This window comes from Rhinolophus sinicus, linkage group LG07, assembly GCF_036562045.2.
Source record: "Rhinolophus sinicus isolate RSC01 linkage group LG07, ASM3656204v1, whole genome shotgun sequence".
NCBI classification, from domain to species: domain Eukaryota; kingdom Metazoa; phylum Chordata; class Mammalia; order Chiroptera; family Rhinolophidae; genus Rhinolophus; species Rhinolophus sinicus.
Genome location: NC_133757.1, coordinates 5,027,765 through 5,052,513, shown reverse-complemented (window position 1 = coordinate 5,052,513; position 24,749 = coordinate 5,027,765). Strand labels below are relative to the sequence as shown.

General features: G+C 44.1%; 1 protein-coding gene and 1 non-coding gene across 2 annotated transcripts in view; one reads left to right on the top strand and one right to left on the bottom strand.

Annotated features, from left to right (window-relative positions):
* The window catches only part of ADAM12 (ADAM metallopeptidase domain 12), a 324,013-nt gene that overhangs the window by 5,172 nt on the left and 294,092 nt on the right, over positions 1-24,749 (bottom strand). The window contains exons 19-22 of the mRNA XM_074338816.1: positions 23,446-23,581; positions 22,713-22,821; positions 20,679-20,858; positions 2,047-2,177 (exon numbers count right to left, since the gene is read on the bottom strand). Coding sequence (XP_074194917.1) covers positions 2,047-2,177; positions 20,679-20,858; positions 22,713-22,821; positions 23,446-23,581 — 556 coding nt within the window. The remainder of the gene's footprint in view (positions 1-2,046; positions 2,178-20,678; positions 20,859-22,712; positions 22,822-23,445; positions 23,582-24,749) is intronic.
* Positions 8,198-8,305, top strand: LOC141572954 (U6 spliceosomal RNA). The gene has a single exon (XR_012498544.1). It is a non-coding gene; the product is annotated as a U6 spliceosomal RNA (small nuclear RNA).

The window sequence follows — 24,749 nt, the reverse complement described above, 5'->3', positions numbered from 1 at the left end:
TCTGGGCGTGGATGTCTCCTGCACTGTGATACATTTCTGGGATGAGATCCTACCCCTTCTTCCGTGGCCGGGAGGCCGCTCTGGGTGTCACCAGGGCTTGCAGACCTCGAGGGCCCAGGACGTCCTGTGGATGGTGACATCTGACTGCGAGAGGAGCCCTTTCCAAAGCCATACGTCCCACCCACAGGGGGACTCTAGCAAGCACCACCCACTAGTAATGTGACGGGAGCCCCATGGGTAATTTAACATGTTCTAGCAGCCACGGGAAAAGAGTGGGAAAGAAATAGATGAAACAAATTTCAGTAATACATTTCGCTTCACCAATAAATACATCCAGAGTAGCGGTATTTCAACATAAAACGTGATTAACAGATGACATTTTTGGGGTACTAGGTCATCAAAATCCAGGGTATGTTTGCACTGCCAGCTTGTGTCATTTTTTACTAGCCACAGGGTGTCTGCGGCTGCTGTATTAGATGGTGCAGTTCCGGGGAGCAGAGGCAGGCATGTGGGAACCCCCAAAGGGAACGTGCACAGAATTCCCCTCCTCCTGGGACAAGAGCAAACCCACTTGCACTGGTGTTAGCAGCTACTGCTTGAGGGCCTTCCCCTCGTCATGTCCAGGTAAAGTAGTGCTTGTTCTTTGGAACAAGAAAAGCAGCTTTAAGATCAGCATACAAACCACAACGAAATAATTCAGATGCTCTGAGATTTTTCCGTCTTTCTGCAGTTGGGAATTAGACCACTGTCCTGACCCCTTGACCAGCTTTATCTCTGAGATTTATTAGGCCGCTATCTCTTTCGCAGGCCAAGCATTTTTCCCCAAAGCTGTAATGAAATCACTGATGTGCGCCTTCCCCCTACAGAGATACTGAATTATTGAACCCGGGGCCTGGCCAACATGCTACCTTTTGCTCTTTTCAGCTCGCACAGCAAGCTTCCTGCCAAGGGGGCACGCGTGACAGAAGAGTGCCTTGGCTGAGCAGTTAACCCATCTGTGCGCTGGTAAATGTTTAACTACCAAGGGGGAGGCAGGAGGGCCTCATTGGTAGCGTTTGCCTATTTCCACAGGTTAAATATTCAGGCTACCAACGTGACACGACTGAATGTGGGAGAGATGGGCCGTAGCTACTGTTTTGGAGTATTTCCACCACACTGATGGAGTAACTGACGCAGGTCACCCCAAAGGCATAGGTAATAGTAAAACGTAGTTAAAAAAAAAAAAAAAAAAAAGGAAGGGAGGCCTTTTGAGCTTTTATCACATTTGTTTCAAAATACAATTTATATCATTGTAAGTATATAATTAAAAATTTTAAGAGTGGCTAGGTTTAACACCTGGTTTGCAAAATTCCTGGAAATTTAATAGCCCTTGAAGACCAGTGTGGGCTGGCTCCAGCACACCATTGGGCTGTGTAAGTTAGGATTCAGGACTAGCCGCCCTCATGCTCTGTGGGACAGTGTAAAGTGACCACAGCTGCAGAAAGGTCTCAGGGTGAGTCTTTTGTTAGTTGTCCCGAGACGCTGCCACTTATGCCAGGTCTCCTACCAGCTTTGTTAACGTGGCCCCTTCGAGTCCCCTTGCTTCATCTATGATCTGCCAACTCCTCCTCACTTTTCAGGACCTCAGGGATTGGGCAGAGTCTCTCGGGAACCGAGGTTTTCCTTGGACGTAAGTGTCTAGCCACCATAATCCCGCACCACTTGGGAGTTTTCTTTGTCTCTTGGGGGATGTGGCCCGGCCTCTCTCAATAGTCTCAGCTTTCTGGAGTACACTACCTAGTTCTCATGGGTCCCACTTTGATCTCTTAGGCACACCGGGGCCATTGCTAAGGCCTCCATCGTGACACCCATGATTACAAGCTTACAACTGCCTCCTGGATATTTTTATAGCTGCCCGTGCATCTGTTTATATTGTTCCCATGAGTGGGGAACACAGGAAACCTAGACTGTGACCCGCCCGCTGTCCTGCCGTCGTCTGAAAAGCATTGATGCAGCTGCCCTACAGTTTGGGGGACAGAGAGACAAGTGTGTCTGCATCACACCAACCTGATGGGCGCCAGGCAGAGCCCAGACTCCCGTGGTCCCAGGGTCCTGGCTGAGGCATTGGCGGGCCGGGTCGTCTTGCTCAAAGGATCCGCAGGCAGAGGCTTCTGAGGAGGGTTCGGCTTACGAGTTCCCTACAGGAAAGCACAAGATAACACATGGTCACCCATCTCTGTGAACTGGGACAAGACACTGACCGCAGGAGCCATCAGAATGCCCTGAAATTGGGGCATGGAGGGTGGTAACTTGCTGTGCAGTGCAGTGAACTTTCTGAATCCCTGCACCATACCCAGGGGAGGTGGTGGCAGAGCTGGCCTTTGGGTGTCTTCTTGCCCAAATCTCCGCCAATATTTCAAAGACTCCTCTATGGGATAATATAGGTACAGACACTGAGCTGTCATGCTGTGCACTGGCCCTGGGAGCAGAGGCAGGCGATGCTCGTGTTTCCAGGCCAGTGCTACCCAGGGGGTATAAACGTTCCCGTGTCTGTTGGCTTCTTTTCAACTGGTAAAGCCCTAAAATGAAAAGCTGGTGAAAATCTTCTTCAGCATCACATTCATGTCTTCAGATTTTCTAGGATCCTGTAACAGAACTCATTCAACTGTGGGTGCATTGGCTAACAAGGCTGGTCACCATCCGTCAGTGGAGGGGCCGTGGGCCAAATGTCGGCCCGGATTGCACAACGAAAGGCACTAACGTACTTCTACCAAAATAGTCTCTAATATTAATAATTAGTTCAAAGAATCACATTCTCACCTGGAAAATTAGGCCCAGAAGGAAAACCCAGGACACAGTGGCTTGAGGGACAGGTACAGGCTCTAAGGAAGCTAAGGGGAAGGTATGACATTGACCAGAGACCAGCTAGGGAGTCAGCAATAGAAGAGCATAAAGGGTAAAGCTTGAACTTGGCAGTTATATGTTACTTTGAGTTTTACCCGAAGACCAATGCTTTGGGACTTGTGCAACCCCTGTGAACCTTAACTTCTCCCTCTGTAAAATGGGAGAAAATAAGGCCTATCTCGGAGCACTCATGTAGACTAAATCAGCTAATGCACAGGAAGGTCCCAGGACACAAATAACGATTACTAATAACATCAGCATTCCCTCATGCCACAAGTTTTAAAATGCTTCAATATGAGAAAAACAATAGAAACAGTGTAACAGTAAAACCACATATCACTTGTTTTCAGGGGACCCCTTCCCTGGCTACCCGTGGGAGGGGTTTCATTGGGGCAGGGCTGGGAAGTCAGTCAGTGTTGACAGTGCTCTGTCTGGGGCCCAGGATGAATATGGGTGCTCTGGTCCTCAGAGCCTAGAAGCACTCATGAACGCACAGAAAGTCAGAGGGAAACGGTACTAGATCTCAAGGGAGACAGGACAGCCTGATAAGCAAATGATGTCATCAGTTGTCATAGGACTCCGTATTCCATACATCCAGGAGGCCTCCAGGTGATCGAAGACACGTGAGTTGAGTTTCTCACAGTACTTATCCCACGAAAATGACATTTCCTCAGCAATCGGAGCTCAGTCGAAAAGACGACACAGCACAATCACCATTGAACACATATGTGAAGCAGAGGACACTCCCAGAGTTGTATGGAAAATCCGCCCCCTTGAAACAGTGGGCACACTGAGAGGGGAAAGAGTCACTGAACTGGGGACAGACCTGAGAGTGACACTTCTACATCCGTTCTCATGAAAGGAAACATCAACAGGCTGCAGACTGTAACATGGAACCAATTCCTTGACTAGAAAAGAACACCACAGAACGTGGCTGTCTGCAGTCAGCCAGGCTCTGCTCTCAGCAGCTCCGTAAGCACACGTCAGTTATTTAACTTCTCTACGCGGCAGCCAGGGGATGGTAGCGGTCCCTCCTGCATGAGGTTGAGGTGAGGACTACGTGAGACGTTACCTGTGCATTTCTGTACCTAAGTCACACTCTCATCACTGGCCCTGGCACACAGTCTCCAGTGCAGCACACTGCCATCCGATGGCTGTTAGTGACGGAGTAAATTTACCATCTAAAAGCCCCATAACCCTACCAACAAACTCTGGGTAATAAACTGTGGTAATAAACTAAGATCCATTTCCTATAAGGTGGCAGAAAACTACGAGCAAGATATTAGTATCTAATGCAGAAATGAATGAATGTACCCATAAAATTGAAAGACTCTGAGGATTAAATAATTCATTACTAAATGATACTAGTTTTGCTACTAAGTATGAATAAGTATCTATACTTGGCAATAAAGACAACGGCAGGTTTTTATTGCGATACGAGAGAAAAAAATCAGATGTATGCTACAATGTATCACAGTATATTTGGATTTATCATGGGAACTTAGGTTGGCCATTCATTCGGGTTTGTCTGGGCCATTCCCAGTGTATGTTTATGGCCCTGTTTAATTATTAACCACACTCTCTCAGATGGGGCCTGGTTTAGAGGATAAATTATGTGGTCACCATACTGATAAAAGCCCAAACAGTTGAGACTGAAAGTTCTGACTGCAAACATGGGGCCCAGCAAAGGTACCAATCCACCTCCTCCTCCCATGCCCACGATGTGGTTTTGATGGAACCGTGAAACAGGATGCACTCACAGATGCTGCCCAGGTAAGAGGCCAGCCTCCCACCAGGCTCAACTGGGACAAAACAGCACAGTGCAACAGTGGGGCTAGTGAAAGATGCTGCATCTCATCTCTCAGATGTCAGCATGGAGATGTGGAACCACACATCATTTAGGAAGAAGCACCAGCAGCACACACTTTGACCTTGGAGGGAGGGGTGGAATTTCCACACCCCTTCTTAAGCGTTACTTTCCATGCTGCCTTTGCAAAACCTGAATGTGGGCTCTCCCAGAGGTCCAGGCCAGCCTGGCCGCAAAGAATCATCTGAAGGGAGCTGAGAAACGACCCCCACACCCCGTTGCTCACACTCAATACATTTTTCTTTACCAATTTTCATTTTAAACAAGAAAACAAGGCATTCGGACCCCCATTCCTCTCCCGTTCAACTTCTAGATATTAGAGATATGCTACGAGTCAGAGTTCTCCTAGTTCTCCACATTCTGCTCATGTTCTAACAATAGTCACATATTTCAAATTTTGTGGAAGATTAAGAACAACCTTTTAAATCCAAATATAGCCCTTTGCCTTGACCATCATCATAAAGAATTCTCAACTGTTATCTACTTCTGCATGCTAAGCAAGAAATAAACGCATCCTGCTTTTCCAGAGAGGTCTCCACAGGAAGACGGGATGTTATCACAAGAAGATGCCAGAGATGCCACAGAGATCCGATGAGCTCATGCAGGGACTGGGGCAGCATAAACACCACTCATTAGCTACACTCAGCCTATCTCTGGCCCTGTGAGGAATATACACTCGGAGATAACACGAAGGACAACTGGTTCCCAGAGAAATGCCTCAAATTCTCTGTATGCTTTATTCAGGAAAAGCAGGGGGTCTTGACAAATCTGCTCTCTTAAGAGAACACTTTTACACCTCGCTGTAAGATGCCCCTGGTTCCTTCTTTCTGAAACTATCTGAAAACAGTAAAGCACAAAAAGGAGCAAAACTCTATCTTTGAGGAAAACTTATGACCCCAAACAAATACATGTGAAAGGGATACAAAGTGCCCAGCAGGCTAGGGGAGAAAAGACCAGGACACGGACTGCCTGCTGTGGCCAACCTGGCAGAGCACAGAGGGGCAGACCATCTACCTGTGCTGGGAACAGGAGGGGACAGCAAGCAGGTAACAAGTGTCAGGCTGAACAGCCAGTAGTCCAGACGGGCCCAGCCATCTGTGCAATCCCGGAGCAGGGGTGGGGGCGGGGCGGGGGAGAACCTGGCAGAGCCTTTTCTGAAAGCAGGGAAGTCAGATCATCATCATCCCCCTCAAAGCCCTCTGTCCCATGGCTCCCATGAGGCAGGCAACTTGGAGCTGGCCCTGAGCACCGGCCTGGCTTTTCCCCCAACTGCCTTGCAACAAGGGGTTTCCAGGAAGATCTCTCTTCCTTTAAAGAGGAGTTTAGACACACTAAATAAAACTACTGAAAGAAAAAGGACGAAAGGAACCATGATAAACAAAAGGCAAATTAAGAACCCACCCTGAAAAAATGTATACATAAGGAAATGAAAAGGGAGCTGGTAAAAATCAGGAGAAAAGGGGAAGAAAAACGTAAAACAGTGATGAAAACCCAGAACCAAGATAGCGCTGAACCCACTCAAGGCTCTGGGGGTCCTGCTTGAAAGAGTTCAGGGGGGTAGACAGTAAATGAAGATAAAGGCCACAGACAAAGGTGATACAACATATACACAGACAGTGTTACTTAAGGGATCTGAGCAAATAGTAAAGATAGAAAAAAATACCCAGATTTTTTTTTTTTTTAATACCCAGATTTAATTTGCAAAAAGAGTCAAATCCATGTAGGAAAGGGCGCACTACCTCCCTGGGGGAAATGCATCAGACTCTTCAATGTTCAGACAGAACCAAGTAAAGCTACCGAACTTCAAGGATACAGCATCGTGAGCGTTATCCAGGCCCAAAAGTCACTCACAAAAATCAAAGAAAAAACTAGCTTCTGATTTCTCCAGGGCAGACAGAGGAAGCACGCGCATGAGTTTCAGGGAAGGAAAGTGTGGTCCATTAATTTTATGCCCAAACTGTCACTGAAAAACTAAACAGCCAAAGGTCTTCGAACATGCAAAAATTCAGAGAACATACTTCCCAAGAGCTCTTCTGGAAGGAATTACAGCAGAATGGACTTTGGCCAGCCTGGAAAGGAACGGATAGTTGGCAAAAAAGGTTGTCAATGAGCATTGAATCCTTTCAGTGTAGACCCAAGGCTAACAAAATTGTGGGGATTATGGCTACAAAACACAATGTAAATGTTATAAACCAGAATAACATGGATGCTATGGAACTAGCCCAAGTCGGGAGGTGGACCTTCCATTTCTGGTAACATGGCAGGCTGGGTGTCACGCAGGGTCTCTGGTCCCGCTCCCCACATAAGAATGCAGGACATGGTGAGGCCAAAAAGCAACACCCACGGAGCCATAGATAGGGGAGTCATACCACTATATTCTCGCTGGTGGCTGAGTTGGAGACATAGGAAGCAGGAGCCACACGATTCGCAGCGTGCCGTCCACTTCTTTCTGCCAAGCAACCCCACTTGCTAACTGCAATCCGTACTTGCTAGCTTAGCTACGGCAGTTGTATCAGCGGCTAATGGCCAACTAGTCACAGCTGATGGCCATCTACTACGCAAGCCGCACCTTTCCATGTGAGGCCGAGAGCCTGGAAATTGCTCTCTGGGACTCTGTCCCCACACTGGGTTATTTAGACCTACCGTCTCTCTAAAACCACTAAAAGTGTTGGATAAAATATATTTACATTTTTTTCTCAAAAGCATCAAAGGCCTGTAAGGGAGTGAAATGTTATCAGGCCAATATCTCAGTGAAAGAAGCCCAGAAGGTAAGGGGTAGACTGAAGCTGCAGGCATTTGCTAAATTAGGGAAACCTGGGTTTGGGTTTGATACTCTTTTACAATGAGGAATACAGGAACCAAAGGTCAACCCCAGTCTGTTTAATAGAAGACCATTCTCTTCCTGATCTCTTTCTCCCCTAAACTGGACTCTGCAAAGCACTAAACCTCAGGTAAGAATGTGCTAGAAGTAAATGCATATACTGCCTATTCCCGGAGATTGCAAGGAGGGTTTCCTGGTGCTGGGCAGACAGAGGTTGGAACTGCAAATCACTCCTGAGGCCCTGAAGCTGAAATCACATCACCTGGGTAGCTCAGTAAGCTCTGAGCTATTTAAATGTGTCTACAGCTGGCACTGTTCCTGGGCACCCGGCAGAGGCAAATATCTCCCCTCTGGAGGGACACACCTTCATCCTAGACCCCACAGAGCTCCCAGATAGTTTTCCAGAAAAATGAGCAGCTCACAGTAAAAAACAACAAAGCACACGAAGAAGCAAGGACTCGCGAATGAGAAGCAATCAAAGCCTCAGAAGTAACTTGCCCAAAGACTATCGATTTTGGATTATTGGAGCAAATTTTCTCACTGCGATTAAAGAAACAAAAGACAAGCCAGCATATTTCAACAAGAGCCAAAGAGAACCTCTGGAAACAAGAAATAAGAGTAAAGCAGTGCTTGCTTTAGCAGCACATAGACTACAACTGGAACGACACAAAGAACAGCAGCAGGGCCCCCGTGCAAGGATGGCATGCAGGGTTCGTGAAGCGTTCTGTGTGTGTTTCCCTGTGACGCACCATGTGAGTGCTTCCAATAAAAGAAGGAACAAAAAGTAAAACACAGCTGAGTATAAATGCAAATTGTGTGAAGCCAAGTATAGTTTAATACCATTTATGTAAATTGAAAAACACAAAATACTACCCTGTTTCCCCAAAAATAAGACCCAGCCAGACCATCAGCTCTAATGCGTCTTTTGGAGCAAAAATTAATATAAGACCTGGTCTTTAATATAACATAATATAGTATAATATAATATAAAAAATAATATAATATGATAAATATAATATAATATAATATAATATAATATAATATAATATAATATAATATAATATAATATATATTATATAATGTAATACCGGGTCTTATTTTACTATAAGACCATGTCTTATATAATATAATGTAATGTAATATAATATAATATAATATAATATAATACCGGGTCATATATTAATTTTTGCTCCAAAAGATGCATTAGAGCTGATGGTCCGGCTGGGTCTTATTTTCGGGGAAACAGGGTATCTATCTCATAATGTGAGAGACTAAAGGATTATGAGAAATCATGAAGAAAAAGATTAAGAATACATTATACATTTTAAAAAACTTAATTACAAAGTCAAGGACAATCTGGGGCAAGATTTGCAAACATAGACAAATTACTGGCAACTTTAACTATAGAAAATACATACCTATACTTACACCCAAAAAATCTATACACAGTAGAAAAAGCAATTTACAGAGAAGACAATTCATAGCAGAATAAATTAATTCATATGAAAAATGCTTAGCCCTGCTAGTAATAAATGTCCACCTATCATATTAGCAGTTAAAACACGATGGTAGTGTTGGTACAGGGTGAGTAAAATGGACACTTTCAGATGCAGTTGATACAAGTGTGAACTGACGTGACCTTTCTGGAAATGAACTTGGCAACATGCATCGGATGCAACCACCCTCAGCCCTAGGCAGGTGAAGGGCCGCTCTCTTCTTCCGGGGAGTGTCCAAGAAATGGAGGCCTGTGTAAGGACACAGATGTGGCCATCAGGTTCCATTCCAGCCCCGTCTGGGCTGGGGCCTCAGGGCTGGACATTCCATTTATCACTCAGACAAATAGAATGGAATATAAATCCTAAAATCAATCTCCATAGACACTGGAATTTAGTACGTGACGATGGGGGCAACACAGATCAATGAGGAAGATGCTGGAAAAATAGGCTACTTGAAGAAAAAAAAAATTAAGCTAAATCCTGGCCTTCTAGCATGCATCCAGATAAATTCCAGGTGAATTAAGAATTAAATGTAAAAAACAAAACCATAGAAAACACAGGCATATGCCATGTTTCCCCGAAAATAAGACCTTGCTGGACAATCAGCTCTAATGCATCTTTTGGAGCAAAAATTAATATAAGACGTGGTCTTATTTTACTATAATATAAGACCAGGCCTTTAATATAATGTAATGTAATATAATATAATATAAGACCTGGTCTTACGTTATAGTAAAATAAGGCCAGGTCTTACACTAATTTTTCCTCCAAAAGACACATTAGAGCTGATTGTCTGGGTAGGTCTTATTTTCGGGGAAACAGGGTATCTGAAGTTTAAATAGGTGTGTAACATAGAAAAGCATAGAACTAACATTGGTAATATAAATGTGGGTGAATTTTCCCATATTTTAAAAATGAACAGCAAGAAAAATAATTTCAATTTTAAGACTATTTAAAAAATAAATATTGAAACACTACAAATTAGAACCAATGAGCACAGCTAATGCAGTATTTAGAGGAAATTCCTAGACTTACATGCTTATATTAATATGGTATGAATAAAATAAAGTCTGAATAAAGATGGAATAAGGGTCTAAGAAGTTAGAAAAACAAAATAAACAGAGAAAAAAGCAAAAGGGAAATGGTAAGATAAAAGCAGAAAATAATTAGAAAAATGGAAAAATTAAGTATTATTTAGCTAAGACTTATTACACACAGACATTCTAATAATGTTAGATATTTCATTTATAATAATATTAGATATTTCTAATAATGTTAGTTAATTATCACAAAGTCCAAAGAGACAGTTTACTTCAAATTTGTGGAGGGGCAATTAAAATAATACTTCCATGGTCTAATGGTAATAAAAGGGCTTGGGGTGGAGCTGAGAAGAAACCAGATAAATCTAATAAAGAAAACATAGAACCAATTAAGTACACAAATACAGTAAGTGGTGTTGAGGATTATTTACGTGGTCATCTAGAAAAGTAAAGTTGGATTCCTACTCCATTTTGTACACTAAAGTAAATAGCAGATGGATCAAATATTTAAATGTGACAAAAGACCACGGAAGTAACAGAAATAGAAAAATATAACCTTTGACCTTCCTACACGTGAAAAACATGGCAAAGGAGGTGACAGGGCAGCTCACAAAACAGGAAAAGACAAATGGATCTGAGACCTGTTAAAAGATGATCCACTTCATTTTTAGGAAGAAAAATGTAGATACCATTTTTTTTTCAACTGTCATGTTAGCAAAGAAGAAAACTGAACACACTGTGTTGGTGCCGATGCGGGGGGGGGGGGGCAGAAATTGGGACTTGAGAGGCAGGTCTGCCTCACCCATCAGATTTCCCCACATGCATGGCCCTGGATAGCAATGGTGCGCCCAGGAATGCTCAGGCATGGGCCCGAGGTGCACGGGCAAGACCGTGCCTGCTTGAAGCGACACATGATTGGAGAGAACCCCAAAGGCCATCAGGAAGGGACAGGTTAGACAATTTATGGGATGGCTCTCCAATGAGATCCTGTACAGCCAGGGAGAAGAATGAGGTGGGTCTGCATAGAATGGATATGGAAAAGCCAAAGTGGGAAAAACACATCGTCGCTAAAATCTGAATTCAAGTAAGGACCTAAGAGAAACAAGAGTGATAGCAAGTTGCTGAAGATGGGCGATGGGAAGATAAGGTTTCATTGGTACTTTGCTCTCTAATTCTGAGTGTTTGACAATCTCCAAATTTTCCATATTCGCTCACTCTGCAGAGAAAAACAGGTGGCGTTGACTTTTCACCATGTTCCAAGTTGTATTTTACAAAGGCCTAGTAACAGTTGTCGCTTCTGGGAAGGGAGCCTACTCACAGGGGTGGGAGGCAGACTGTTTTCTGAATGCACAGTTGAAATTTTTAATTATAGGCATATGTTACCCGTTACAAAATATAAAGGTAAACTACGAAGCATCTGTTTTTTTCATGTACAATTTGTGTTTATAGGCACAGAAGTGAGTGGAAAACCAACACTCCTTTGAATACTGTAATCACTTGAGTAATTTCCTTCTGAAGTTATTTTTCTCCAGGGAGATATGGGTGTCTCCACATGCAACAGACATCAGATGGGTTTGTCACGTGAATAATTATGTATGATACAAGACCAAAGAAATTTCCGTTACAGTTTCTGGAAGTCCTGGGCAGGTGGCAGGGAAAAGTTAGCTGGAGTCCGAGACCCTGGTAGCTACATTTTAGATTTACAGGAGGAAGTGACTCAAATTTTTATTAACCCATGACTCATTAAATGTGATGGCCCCATAGAGAATAACTGATGCTGTGAAGAGGCTTATTTGTTAATGTTTAAAAAATTCACATCAATTCAGCATATTTCCTACACGTCCACTGTATTCGAGGGATGGGACTTAGGTGTGTCTGGAAATGATTAGCTCCGTCTGTGCCTTCTGAAATGGGGCAGAATCAGGTAAGTCCAGGCCAAACAGCAGGTGAGCGAGGAGACCGATGGGAAAGAGGTGGTCTTGGAGAACGCCTGAGAAGAAGGCTGAGATCTGGAAAGCAGAGAGCAGGCACAAAGGACACGTTCCGGCACTTTCTTTACAATCACTAGCTTTTGGTTTGCCTTGTAGCAATGAAGGGTTTATAAAGATCACTTTTCTTGCATTTTATCTCACTTCCCTGGGAGACCATGTAGGCAGCAAGTGGATTTCCTTTTCTCATTATGTGTTGGCATTTCTGATGAGCAGGCACGGAAATCCTCAGGCTTCCAGACTCTGGGAGCGCTGGTTTAAATATTAGGCCCCCACAAAGGTCAGAAGGGTGCAGGTCTCCATTCATTCAAATGCTAAACTCCTTCTGCTGAAGAGGACTTTGAAAGTCTGGGCTCCACCTCGGGGCAAATGGCTGTCACTGGATTGCTCTAAAATCATGGTCTAGGTTAATCTAATTAATTTGTTTTGCTCACATTCCCATCTGGACAAAGGTTTGATGAGGAGCTGTTGTTTACCAATAGCAGCCCATGTCAATCGGTCATCCCGCTTTGTGAGGGTCTGGGGAGGGAGGGGAGTTTGGGTCTCCTTGAAATAGACCCCCACCCCCATCCGTGGTTACCCGAGCAAAGTCTGATTATCCTGCAGTGTTTCCTTAGTGAGCAAAGACTGTACAGTCTTGCTTTACAAGATACAGTGTGGTGTATGTTCTACAGACAGAGAAGGTGTTGATTAGGAGAAATGACGTGTGTATCAGAAACACCGACTCAGAGTCTCCACTTCTACAGAAAACGCCCAGAGCTTCCTTCACGTACGATGCCACAGATATTCCAAGTGCAACTCCACTGCTGCTGTGGTTCTGAACAAGAGCTGGTTCCAAGAAAGACCCATTAAGACAAGGACGATGGGAACATGCGTGTTACAAGCAGAAGAAAAGAGAAACACAAGATTCTCGTTACAGACTTGAAATGAAAACTCCTCCCAGCCCTCATCACCTATGCGTCTGTGGCAAAAGGGGGAAATGACTGATTGCTGAGGTGTGACCTATGCCAACCATAAGTGTCTTCACCACATTTTCCTCTTCCGTCCCTTCCATCCATCCTGCAGCGCACGCATCCGTGTTAGGACTTCAGGTAGAGAACGAGGGTTTGAACCCCGGGTCTTCCACCTCTGGGGCCCTCACTAGCTGTTTGACTCGCTGTGCCCTGTTCCCTCCTCTGTTAAATGCTTGTATCTGCTTCCCGGGCTCCTCGGGAGGGTCAGAAATGCCTGTGAAGGGCCCAGTAGTAACGGCCACCTCATTGGTGCTGTAAATGTTTGCTATTTTCTGACAATTCAAAACACAACTAGAAGCTCCTTGTACCAAAAAAACCCACCTCCAAAACACAAACTATATTCATATGCCCTTCGGTTATAAGAATAAAAATAGAAATGAAAAAAAAAAAAGTAATGCTGTTTTCCTGCAGTTTCTGCAGTGCCGATAAGAAGCGCCAGAAACAGGGCTGAGGAATATTCTCATGGCCTGTCAGCTTTTTCAGGAAGGGGCTTTGATTCAGCAAAAGTCAGCCTCAGAGACGTACTCAGTTATCCTTTTCGGCTTCCTATTGTTCTACTAAAGAAGCTAATCTAACTGGAAAAACAATCTCAGTCAGTTCAGTACTATATTCACTGATAAGCTTGAATGGAGGAAAAACCACTTCCTAAGATTTTCCAGGAAACTAAGGGCTTACAAAAATAAACAAAAACAATCCTAAGCCAAATCTGACCACACAGCAGCATGTACAGTTCAAATGCCATCTGATGGGGCAAACCTTAAAAAACAAAACAACAACAACAACAAAACCAGATAAATGCTGAGAGCGCGACAGTTTCATGAAGTTTTTACTCCTTAGAAGATGGCCCGTCTCTGAGTTAAAGGGGCCCCTTACGCTCCGTCTAGAATCACGGCACAACTCAGTGTGACAGCAGAAAATTGCATTTTGATCTGCTACTTCTTAGCACAGCCTTCTCTCGACATAATTTTCTGTGAGCAGAGAAATCTATCTTAGATGTGACATTGAACATGTTTTTATTTAAACTTTAAATGAATTAAGCCAATTAATCAGAATAAACTGCACGAAGGATTTCAGTTGGATATGTCTTAGAAATCTAATGAAAACCCCAAAAGAGTTAGTCCCTTGCTTCCCTTTTCTCTTCCAGGAATAAAGTTAAATACACTGGTATTTGGCAGTTAAGAATATCTCCTGAGTGTCCTCATGTTTTCTAGTCGTTTGAGTCACACTTATTTTTCTAAGTTCAAATTTAGTAACTCGACACCTTCTCTTGTATGACAGGAGCACACACTGTGCAGGCCCAAACCCTGGGCATCTCTGTGTTCCAGCTGCTGCCTGCCACCTCCCACCCTGGCTGCCGTCTGGGCCCCCCTTAGCATCTCGGACCGGACTCTGTGGGATGTCGTCCTCTCCCTGGACATCGGCCCTTAGTGTCCGTCATTCTCCAAACACCTCGGGACTGACACGAGGTTGTAATGGTGAACATACTTCACTGAAGGTTTAAGGACGTCATAAAGGAACCAGTGTACAGAAAAGAAAAACGTTAACACTCCGCGTCCCACGTGACTCTTCCTTGGGTCCACGGCTAACCCAGGTTTCCTAGAAGTCAAGTCAGCCGACTTCACAAACGATGTCTAAAGTCAAGGAAGGTGATCCTTTCACTCTATCACACACAGCTCCTGAACTCCCCTCTCTCGCTCCCTTCCCCATGCCTCGGGGAGCCTGCCGCCTGAGGCTGGTTTTCCCAAGAAGATCCTTTCAGAATTCTGCTCAAGATACAAGCTTGTTAGGCACCTGTATGCTCCCCCCTGAATACAGATTATTCTTTTTATTTTAAAAATCATCAAAGAGTAAATTGGACTTTTTCGGGGGTGCTTGAAATCAGAGAAAAACAACATAAAATATTTTAAGATCCACCATCACCAGAGAGTCTCTCAAAACCCCCTCGGATCTATCTGCAGCCACCCCTTTCTATTCTTTCCCTTCCAGAGTCTGAGAGGGACTCTACCCAGCAGCAGTAGGTGCAGGAAAACCCCTGGAGCTTCTGAAGTGGCTTCTAATATGCAAATGTATGCAGATTTGGCGGAGCTCCCATCTCAGGGCAGGTCCCAGGTCCACTCATAGAGGTCAGGGCAGAGCATAGGGGGCTCAAAGCAGGACTGCATTGGAACATTAAGGAGACAAAAGTCTTGACTACAGAAGAAATACACAATGTAACAGACAATGAAGACACTGAAACTGTTAACAGATTTTGCTGACCTTGGTTCAATCTTCAATTCAAATAGAGACTGCAGCCAAGAAATCATGAGCAGGCTGAGACTTGGAAGGGCAGCAATGGAAGAATTAGGAAAGGTCAACCAGGCTAAAGATGTGTCATGAGAGACCCAGGCTAAGGCCATCCACACCCTTGCCTTCCCAATTACTAAGTATGGATATGAACGTTGGACTGGGAAGAAGGCTGATAGGAAAACGATTGATTCATTTGATATCTGTCCTCCAGGGAGACCCTGGACTGCCAGAAAGATAAACAAGTATGTCCTCATGCAAATTAAGCCTGAAACATCACTGGAGGCCAAAAGACAAAACTGAAGCTGTCCCACTGGGGGCTCATCAAGAGAAGGCAGGGTTCCTTGGAAAAGACAATAATGCTGGGAAAAACAGGAGGCAGTAAGCAAAGAGGGAGACCCAATATGAGATGGATGGACTCCATAAAAGGAGCAATGGCATGAGTCTACAGGGGCTGAGCAGGGCTGTGGGACAGGGCATGGTGGATGTCACTCATTCATGGCGTTGCCAGAAGTTGGAGCTGACTCAACGGTGTATAACACACACCCAGAGAAGGCGTCCTGTGACGCCCCTTGGCTCAGCACACAATTGTAGGTGATCACACACCGGTGAGCTTTTTTATTTTTATTTTTTAATCACTTTACTATTCTTTTCTCAAGCCCACACTTGGCCTTTCATGCTCAGCTTGTGGTTGGGGCGACCTTGGCAGCACTCAGCTCCCAGCTAGATGAATACAATGAATTATTTTCCCCTCAAATCGCTGACAGGATGAAAGGAAGTTAAAGGTTGCTTCCTTGATCAAGGCTGAGGAGTGAGGTTGAGAAGGTCGAATTCCTCAGGTCATTTCGCCATGAAGGAAACAGTACGCTTGGGAAGGTACATTTGTGGACAGGAGAGGGACTTCCTTCAACTGTCCTTGATTTAGAAAATCAAACAGAGCATCTGATGGAAAGGTCACATGTTTTCTATAAAGAACTCACTTACTTTTGAGATGGGGGATTGACTAATATTGTAGCGTTTACGACAGTGTTTTCCTTTCGGAAAGTTTGGGTGGCATACTGGTGTGTTGGTCGTGCTGCGTGGGGCAGGGCACGGGGCGGGGGCTGTAAAGTGCAAAATGTCAGTGCTGCCAAACAAGAGCCACCGCCAAATGTCCGCCACACCTGCAGGGCATTGATTCCAGTTCCCTCTGTGTGATGGGGGAGAAAGCGTGAGCTTAATCCATATCAGATGTCTCGGAACAGCTCCAGACAGACACCAGCCTGGAGTGAGAAATGTGGATTTTTCAGTCACTAATGTTTAAAGGGTAACATTTCCTTAATTTCATAAAACAGAATGAAGGCCTTTTTGAGGGCCTGCTTTAAAGGAAGTCTTGAAGGAGTCACTTCTGCAGGCATTCACGGCTGGTGGGAAAAAGGACACCAGAGAGTAGAAATGTCTTTCGTCAGATCTCACGGTCTGTCAGGGGCTGTCCCAGTTTGACATGGTGCGCAGACGTGTTGCTTAAAGGGAGACATAAAAAAGCTCAGGGTAATGGAATCCATGGGGAAGGGGCTTACAGGTTTTGTGGCTATCTGAAACTTGCATGCAAAATATGAGCATGGGTGCATTTTCTGAGAGTTCACAGCTTTCATCAGATTCTCAAATAAGTCCATAACCCAGAAAAGTTTATGTGGTGCCCACTGCCTTCCACCAATGTAAATCCAAGCCAGGTTAGAAAAGCAAATGCCAAAGAACTGTCAATCGCCGACAAAATAAACAGAATAAATTAAGGGTGGGTCTTCACTGATACTGAAATGGGAGGGGACTTGGTAAGCACAAAAAGCAATGGGGGAATGCACAAGAGATAAATAGATATCATACTCAAAACTGGAATTCCTTTTCTACCAAAAACATCATCAATAAAATTAAAAGACAAACGGAACAGGCTTACAATAAATTACTGCGAAAGGGTAGATATTCTTAATCTGTTAAGAAAATAAACTCTTACAAACCAGGAAGGAAACTCTCCCTCACAAATTGAAAAAAATTGGCAAAGGATAGGAACACACAAGTCACAGAAGAACTGAGTGAACGGCAGCTGCACACTGGAGCGGCTCGGCACCTGCTCATGTCAGCCCACTCTCCACTCCTGGTCTAGTGCTATCACGGTAAGAGCTTGAAATTGGCCACTGGTGGGAGTTTTCATAGCAGAGAAATCACCTATAAATCAGGGCTTAGAAACAAATTTTTTTGACAGCCAATTTACCAGCACACCGTCGGTTAACAGATGTATGAGAAACAGTTCAAGGGTAGCAGTAATCAAAGAAATACAAAGAGAAATGAGGTCTGGACAAGGTGGAATAAGCAAATTTTACCCTATTCCTCCTGCTAATTACAACAGGAAAATCTGGAGAAAATTCATAAAGCAACTGACCGAGACTCCGGAAGTTTGTGAAAAGTAAGTAGACTGGTGAAGGACTCCAGAATTCCAGGACCCCCTGAGCAGTGAGTTCTTGTTTTTCATTTTTGCCTTTTCTATACTTTGGCCTGGGCTTTGGAAAGTCCCCCCCGCCCCCAAATCTGGAAATGACAATGGCATCAGACAAAAACCAAAAGGCCCAAGGAAAGCTTGCTATCTCCAGCAAAAAGACCAGGAGAAGGGTCACCCAGTAGATGAGAAACATTTTGACTATACCTGACCTTACTCTACTCCAGGTAAACACCAGAAAAAAGGCATGCCCCTGCTCCTCCTCACTGGGCAGCCCAGCCTGGATAGGGGACAGTCCTGCTAGCCCTCCCTGTTGTAACACAGGCCACATCCTTTCCCTGGAACAGACACTGTGGGCAGAACTTTCAGGAGATTTCTCATCACCATGGGGGCCAGAAGGAAGTGGAACAACATTTTCAAATGTTGAAAGAAGAAAACAGTCAACCCAGAATTCTACATCCAGTGAAAAAGATCCTTCAGAAATAAAGGTGAAATAAAAGATATTTTCAGATGAAGAAAAATGAAGAGAATTTGTTGCCAGGAGACCTGCTTTACCAGCATAGCTAAAGGAAGTTTTCAGACAAAAATGAAATAGCAGGAGGAAACTTGGAATATCAGGAGTGAAGAAAGAATGGAAAGAGTGAATATATGAGTAGAAGTAGTGGACTATTCTTCTTAAGTTTTAAAAGTTATGCTTGATGGTCGAAAACAAAAATGACAACCTCTGAAGTGATCCTCAATGTACAAAATGGTAATACTTAAGAACCTATATCATAAAGGGAGAATGAAAAAGGGACCTAAAAGATGGTAAAGTTTTTACATTCTGCTTGAAGTGATAAAATATTGATATTAGTAGACTGTGATAAATATGTACGTATATTGTAATCTGTAGAGCAGCAATTTTCAATCAGCAGTGATTTTGTCCCCTGGGGGACACCTGGCAATGTTTGGAAACATGATTACTCATGCTGCTGCCATCTAGTTGGTAGAAACCAAGATGTTGCTAAATATTCTACGATACAACAGGACAGTCCCACACAGCAAAGATTTATCCAGTCCAAAATGGCAATAATGCTGAGGTTGAGAAACCCTGCCCTAGAATAACCATACAAAAAACTACATAAAGACAAATCAACATGGAATACTAAAAAATTTTCAACTAATCCATAGGAATTCAGAGAAGAGCACAATAAAACAAAACCAGGGGAACAAAAACAATATGAAAATAGTAGACATAAATTCTAACATATCAATAATTGCATTAAATGTAAATGGTCTAAACACACCTCTTAAAAGACACTGACTGACAGAATGATGAAAAGATATATGACCCAACTATATGCTGTCTCTGAGAAACTCATTTCAAATAAAATGACATAGGTAGGTTAAAAGTGAAAAGATGGAAAAAGCCATACATTGCAAACACAAGTCAAAAGAAAACGGAAATGGATATATTAATATGAGATAAAGTATATTTTAGAACAGAGTTAAGTACCAGAGCTAAAGAAGGACATTACATAATGATGAAAGGGTCAATTCACCAAGAAGACACAATAATCTAATTGTGTGTATCACAAACAACAGAGCTTCAAAACACATGAAGCAAAACTGATAAACTAAAAGGAGACAGATAACATAGTTGGAAATTTCAACATTTCCTTTCAGTAACCGATAGAACCACTAGACAGGAAAAAACAAACAAAAAAAAACAAAAACAAAACCCCCAAGACTTTTTGTGTGTGTGTCAAACTGGCAAAGGTTTGAAATGTTAATAGTATGTGAGACAGATGCTCTCTAATAACATGGGAACATGAATGTATGTAAGAGTCCTGAAAGTTTAGTTTAGTTCATGTATTAAGAGGCTTAAAATAGTTTCAACCCAATATTTTCATTTTTAGGAATCTCTCCTAAAGGACTAATCAAAGTGGTCCAAAATTTACCTGTCTAGTCCTTCATAACAGACCTATTTATAATAGCCAAAATCAGAGACATCCAAACGTGCCTGCTAATTGACAAATAGTTAAAAAAGAATTCCATACACATGTATAGTGCTAACATGAAGATAACATTTTTAAGAATTTTTAATCCCGTGGTACATGGCAAAAAGTATATAAAGCAATGTACGTACAGAATAATCTAAATTATGTTAAGAACACACATGTAATGGTATGTATACAAAAATTACTAGAAGAAAATATAACAATGATAGCCCTAAAAACAAATTCCCAGTGATGATCTCTTTGTGCTTTTCATTTGCTTGGTTTTGCCTTTCCCTCCCCCTCAAGTTTGCTACTATGAAATGATGTCATGTTCATGGTCATAACAGATAGAAACTGTGACTTCCCAAAACAGCATCAAAATGAGAAGATATACGCAAAGCGTCTAATACAGTGCTGCGTCTGGTATGGAGAAACTCAACAGGTTGTGAAATTTTTATAAATAATTTGAAACTGAAAAATAGTAGGAAACTATGCCCTTTATCATTCCCGAAGTGCCCATCTCTGTTTATTTGTCCAGGCCTAATTATTAATAGTGCCCCTGCAATTCCCAAAAGTGTCACGGCTAGGACGACAATTGCATGGGCACCCTCACTCATCTGAATATAGAAATACAACTACTAATAACTTAAAAAGATTACGTTATTACTATACACCAAGCACTGTACTAGATGCTTTTCATGGCTTATCTTGTTTAACCACCCGAGGAGCTTATAGAGGCACCGAGAAGTTGAACAACTTGTCCAGGTTCATGCATTAGCAAATAGCAGAGTCTGGGCTTGAACCACACCCAGCAGAAAATGAGCAGCTGCAGGCGTACCTGGGCCTGCCTAAGTGCAGGGTTGGCAGGCAGGGGTCTGGCGGGGACGCTGGGTGCACGAGGAGCCTGGTGGACAGGCGGGAGCACTCGCTGAGGCCAGCTGGGCTGAGGGAGGTCAACGGCTTTGAGGGGCCGGCTGATGTCCACGTTCTGACACTGCGGCAGTCTCTTGGGATTATCCTGCAGGGTCAAAGCAAAAAGCCGTGACAGGTGGGTCTCAGAAGCACACGTAATCCCTTCAGGAAAAAGCAGTGCTGACGATGCTGCTGATGGGGAGGTGGGGTGAGTAGCAAGAAATCAAGGCGTTATTGGCAGGGAATCTATTATTACTTATCTAAACCTCACAATGCTAACAGAGGACCCCGCCCCCACCCCATCAATCCGAGAGTGATCTATTTCTGTTTGGACTTTAGAAACTGGTTTAATTCATTCACAAACAGGTTCAAGGCCCCCGAGGAAGTGCCAAGTATGAAGACAGAACATCTCTTAAGGGAAATGCAGAAGAGTTGGGAAAATAAGACATCGTTCAATGCACACAAGGGTCATGAGAACGCAGGAAAACCCCCAGGGAAGGGGAGTGGGGGCTTCTGGCAGCCAGAGCTGAGGTCCGGGGCCTGCGGCTGGAGGGTCTTCTCGGGCAGGGCGCCCTCGTTCCAGTGGCAGATGAGAACACACCAGCATGAGCCTGTGCTCGAGCCCCCATCTCTCCCTTCCTTCCTCTTTTCTTCCTTTCTTCCTAAAAATAGCTTATTGAGGTATACTTGACAGGTGATTAATTGTACATGTTTCAAATGCACAACTTGGTCAATGCTGACATATGTCCAAACCCAGGAAACCATCACATAAGCAAGATAATGAACATATCAACCACCCCCAAAAGATGTGCCCTTGTCCTCCCCTCCCCCTGCACCTCATTTCCCCTTCCCTGTCACTATTGATTTGCCTTCTAGAATTAGTTTGCATTTTCTAGACTTTTATATAAATGGAATCACAGTGTATGTATTCGTTTTTTGTCTGGCTTCTTTCACTGGGCATAATTATGTCAAGGTTCATCGTCGTGTTGCGTATATCAACAGTCCACTCCTTCTTATTGCTGAGCAGTGTTGCATTGTGTAAATATACCAGTTTGTTTGCCCTTTTACCTACCGATGGGTATTTTGGTCACTTCCCGTTTGTGGCTTTCAGAAAGAAAGCTGTCCTTGCTACAATCCCCCGTTTGGGGATGAAAGGTGGTAACACTTATCGGGAATAACAGCCTCATCTTTGGATCCCAACCCTCTACACTCTAGCTCAAGGGAGATAAACTAGTGTTTTGCCTACTAAATATGTGGTAATGATTTAAAAAACACTTTGTCATTTCTTGACACCAACAGCATTCACTGCTATAATCTGGACTCTCGTTGAATGAATTCACTATTCAAGAACTCGCATGGATGCATCAAAAACACTCGGTGGAGAAACTCAATATGAGAGTGACCCCCCCAAAATAATTCACCAGGGTAGCAGGAAAGTTACAAGACAGTAGAGAGCCAGGAGGTACTGTGGTTTCAGGATCCCACGCTTTGAAACCGGAGTGACAGCTTCCGCAGCCCAGGGCTGGAGGACACTGGACTCAACCAAGGGCTCAGTGTAACTCTTAGAAATACACTGGGAGTGACAGTGGCCCAAAGAACTCACCCGAAACCTGTTGGTGGCATTCTGAAACCACAGGAGGGGCCCAGCCTCAAGAACCCGCTTGGGTAGCCGTCCCCAGGGCCTCCTGGGACTTTGGCCGGTCTAGGTGACTGGAGGGATCCTAGCTCTCAACGTACCACACACCACGGCACACAGGGGACACTGCCTGCCCCAACAGGACCTCGTAGGGCTTCCACGGGGCACTGCGAGCCTCTTCCCGCCTGGGCCATCCCCTCAGTAAGCTTTGCTGAGCCAAGTGTGCTGGTGAGCATTTCATGGGAAGGCTCCAGGGTCTGTTCCTACTCAAGCAAAACCCATGTCTTTGTGCCCATTAACTTCTCGTGCTTGTCCCACACTGACCTTGGGCGTGTTGGAGTGTGGTGGCTTCCTCATCAGGCCTTTGCTGAGGTGGGTGAGGTGAGCTTGGCGGGGCTGGGAGCCGCTGGATGGCCGGGGAGGGTGCACACACCTGCAGTGTAACCACATCCATGCTCACCAAGGGCGTCTCCCCTCTGGTTGACTTAACTTTTCCTGGTTTCTTCACAATAACACTCAAAACACATTTACTTATTTCTAACTCAATGTGAGTAAACATGCAAAGGTAAAATTACTTAACACTATTACAAGATTAACAATAAATATTGATTTTTTTTTTTCCTCCCAAAGCCACTATTCTGTGAAATTAGTTCTCGCAATCCATAGAAACAAGGCTTTGTGACACCTGTGGGACGTTGTGTATAAAGCTGGCATTTCAGCAAAACTGTCTTTGAATATATTTGAATCAAAAGCTAACCCATCTGATGAGAATATCTTTAACCTCCCATGTCTGATAAAAGTTACTAATGCAGGGGTGGGGGAAATACATCCCTGAGATTCATCAACACCCTGCTTATTTATGTAACAAGCAGCAAACAGTTTGAAGGGAAAGTAAGGGAGGCGGTGAATCTGGCAGAAATTTAAAAAACCCAAGATAACCAGTTTTACTCCCCAGAGAATCTGACCTCTTCTTTGCTAAGGAAAGCAAAGCGAGAGCAGTTGGTTGTGCACCCTTTCAAACGCCATTTCTTGAAAAGATGACCCCAACCCAGGGTACCTTAGCTTTTCAATGGCTGTTTTTTTATCTGTAAACAGCAGTCGTATCAATGTCTTTCTTTTGAGATAAACCACAAATCCAGCAGCGAGCAGACACAGGGTGGTCACCAGAATGCCTACAGTTAAACCTTGGTTATCTGAAACAAAAACACATTTGACTCAGGGATGGAGGCAGTTATCATGAAATATGGGAAGTATCACATTGTGACATTTACGGCCAAGTGGACTTTGAAGGAAGGAACAAAAATGAAGGAGTGAACCTCTGAATGCTGTTCAGAGGTCATGTTTGAGGTTCAGTCTATGCGGCCATCATTCATTTCTGACAACTCTGGGGCTTGCAAACAGGATCGTCGTTTGGGTGGTGGGACCACAGCCCTGGCCACTCAGGGCCCCCAAGCATGACAATAGCAGAGAATGGTGGCCGCCGGGAGCTGTAGTTAAAATCCCATCAGAATTAAAGCAGTTCCCAAACCAAATCCCTTCCAGCTCCCATCACAAATGTGCTCTTCCAGGCTCCTTCCTCCTCTCAGTCTCCAGCGTTGGAGTCTGTTCTATTATTTTATGTTTTTGTATTTCTTTAGGCCAAGACTCCTTATGTCTGGACACTGTTAAATTAGAAGATGAAAAAAAAAAAAAAAAAAGGAAGAGAAAACTCATAGCTTAAACAAAATGCCCACGAGGTTTGTTCTGTTATGTCAGGGACTTAATATCCAGTTTGGGGGTACACCCCTTTCTCTGGGAGATGCGGTTTATTTTCTCCATGGAAACATCCCGTCTGTGATTTGATCCCATCTTTGACACTGAGCCTCCCTCCAGGGTGGGGGAGGAAGGGAAGATCAAACCACCAGGCTGGTTTCTACCGCAGCTGTGGGCAAGCGCTGTCTGGGGAGGACTCGAGACGCCAGGGGCTTGATCTGCAGTTTCCACGGGACTGTGAGCTCCCGAGAGCACAGGTGCCATTCACTGGTCTCTGTTTTTCTCGCCAGCGACGATCAGGGCGTGCGTCACATAGTAGGTGCACAGCTGTCCTTTCAGGTTGCTGCTGCTGGTCGTGGAGGTGACTCCATCACCCTGTCTCTCACCCCTGTCTCCGACCAGAGCGGCAGTGGTCCCCCTCCAGAGAGTAATGACTCACACCTTCTCTGTTTCTGGACTTTGTCCCCAACTGACAAGTGCTATCAGGGACGTGCCTTAGCCTAAGGAAGACAACCAACATAGGACAGTCGTGGTTCTCTTGTTAGTGTTACTGGAAGAGCATTGCTTCTGGTGTCCTGGCCAAACGCCCTTCTTTGCAGGCTGTGAGCC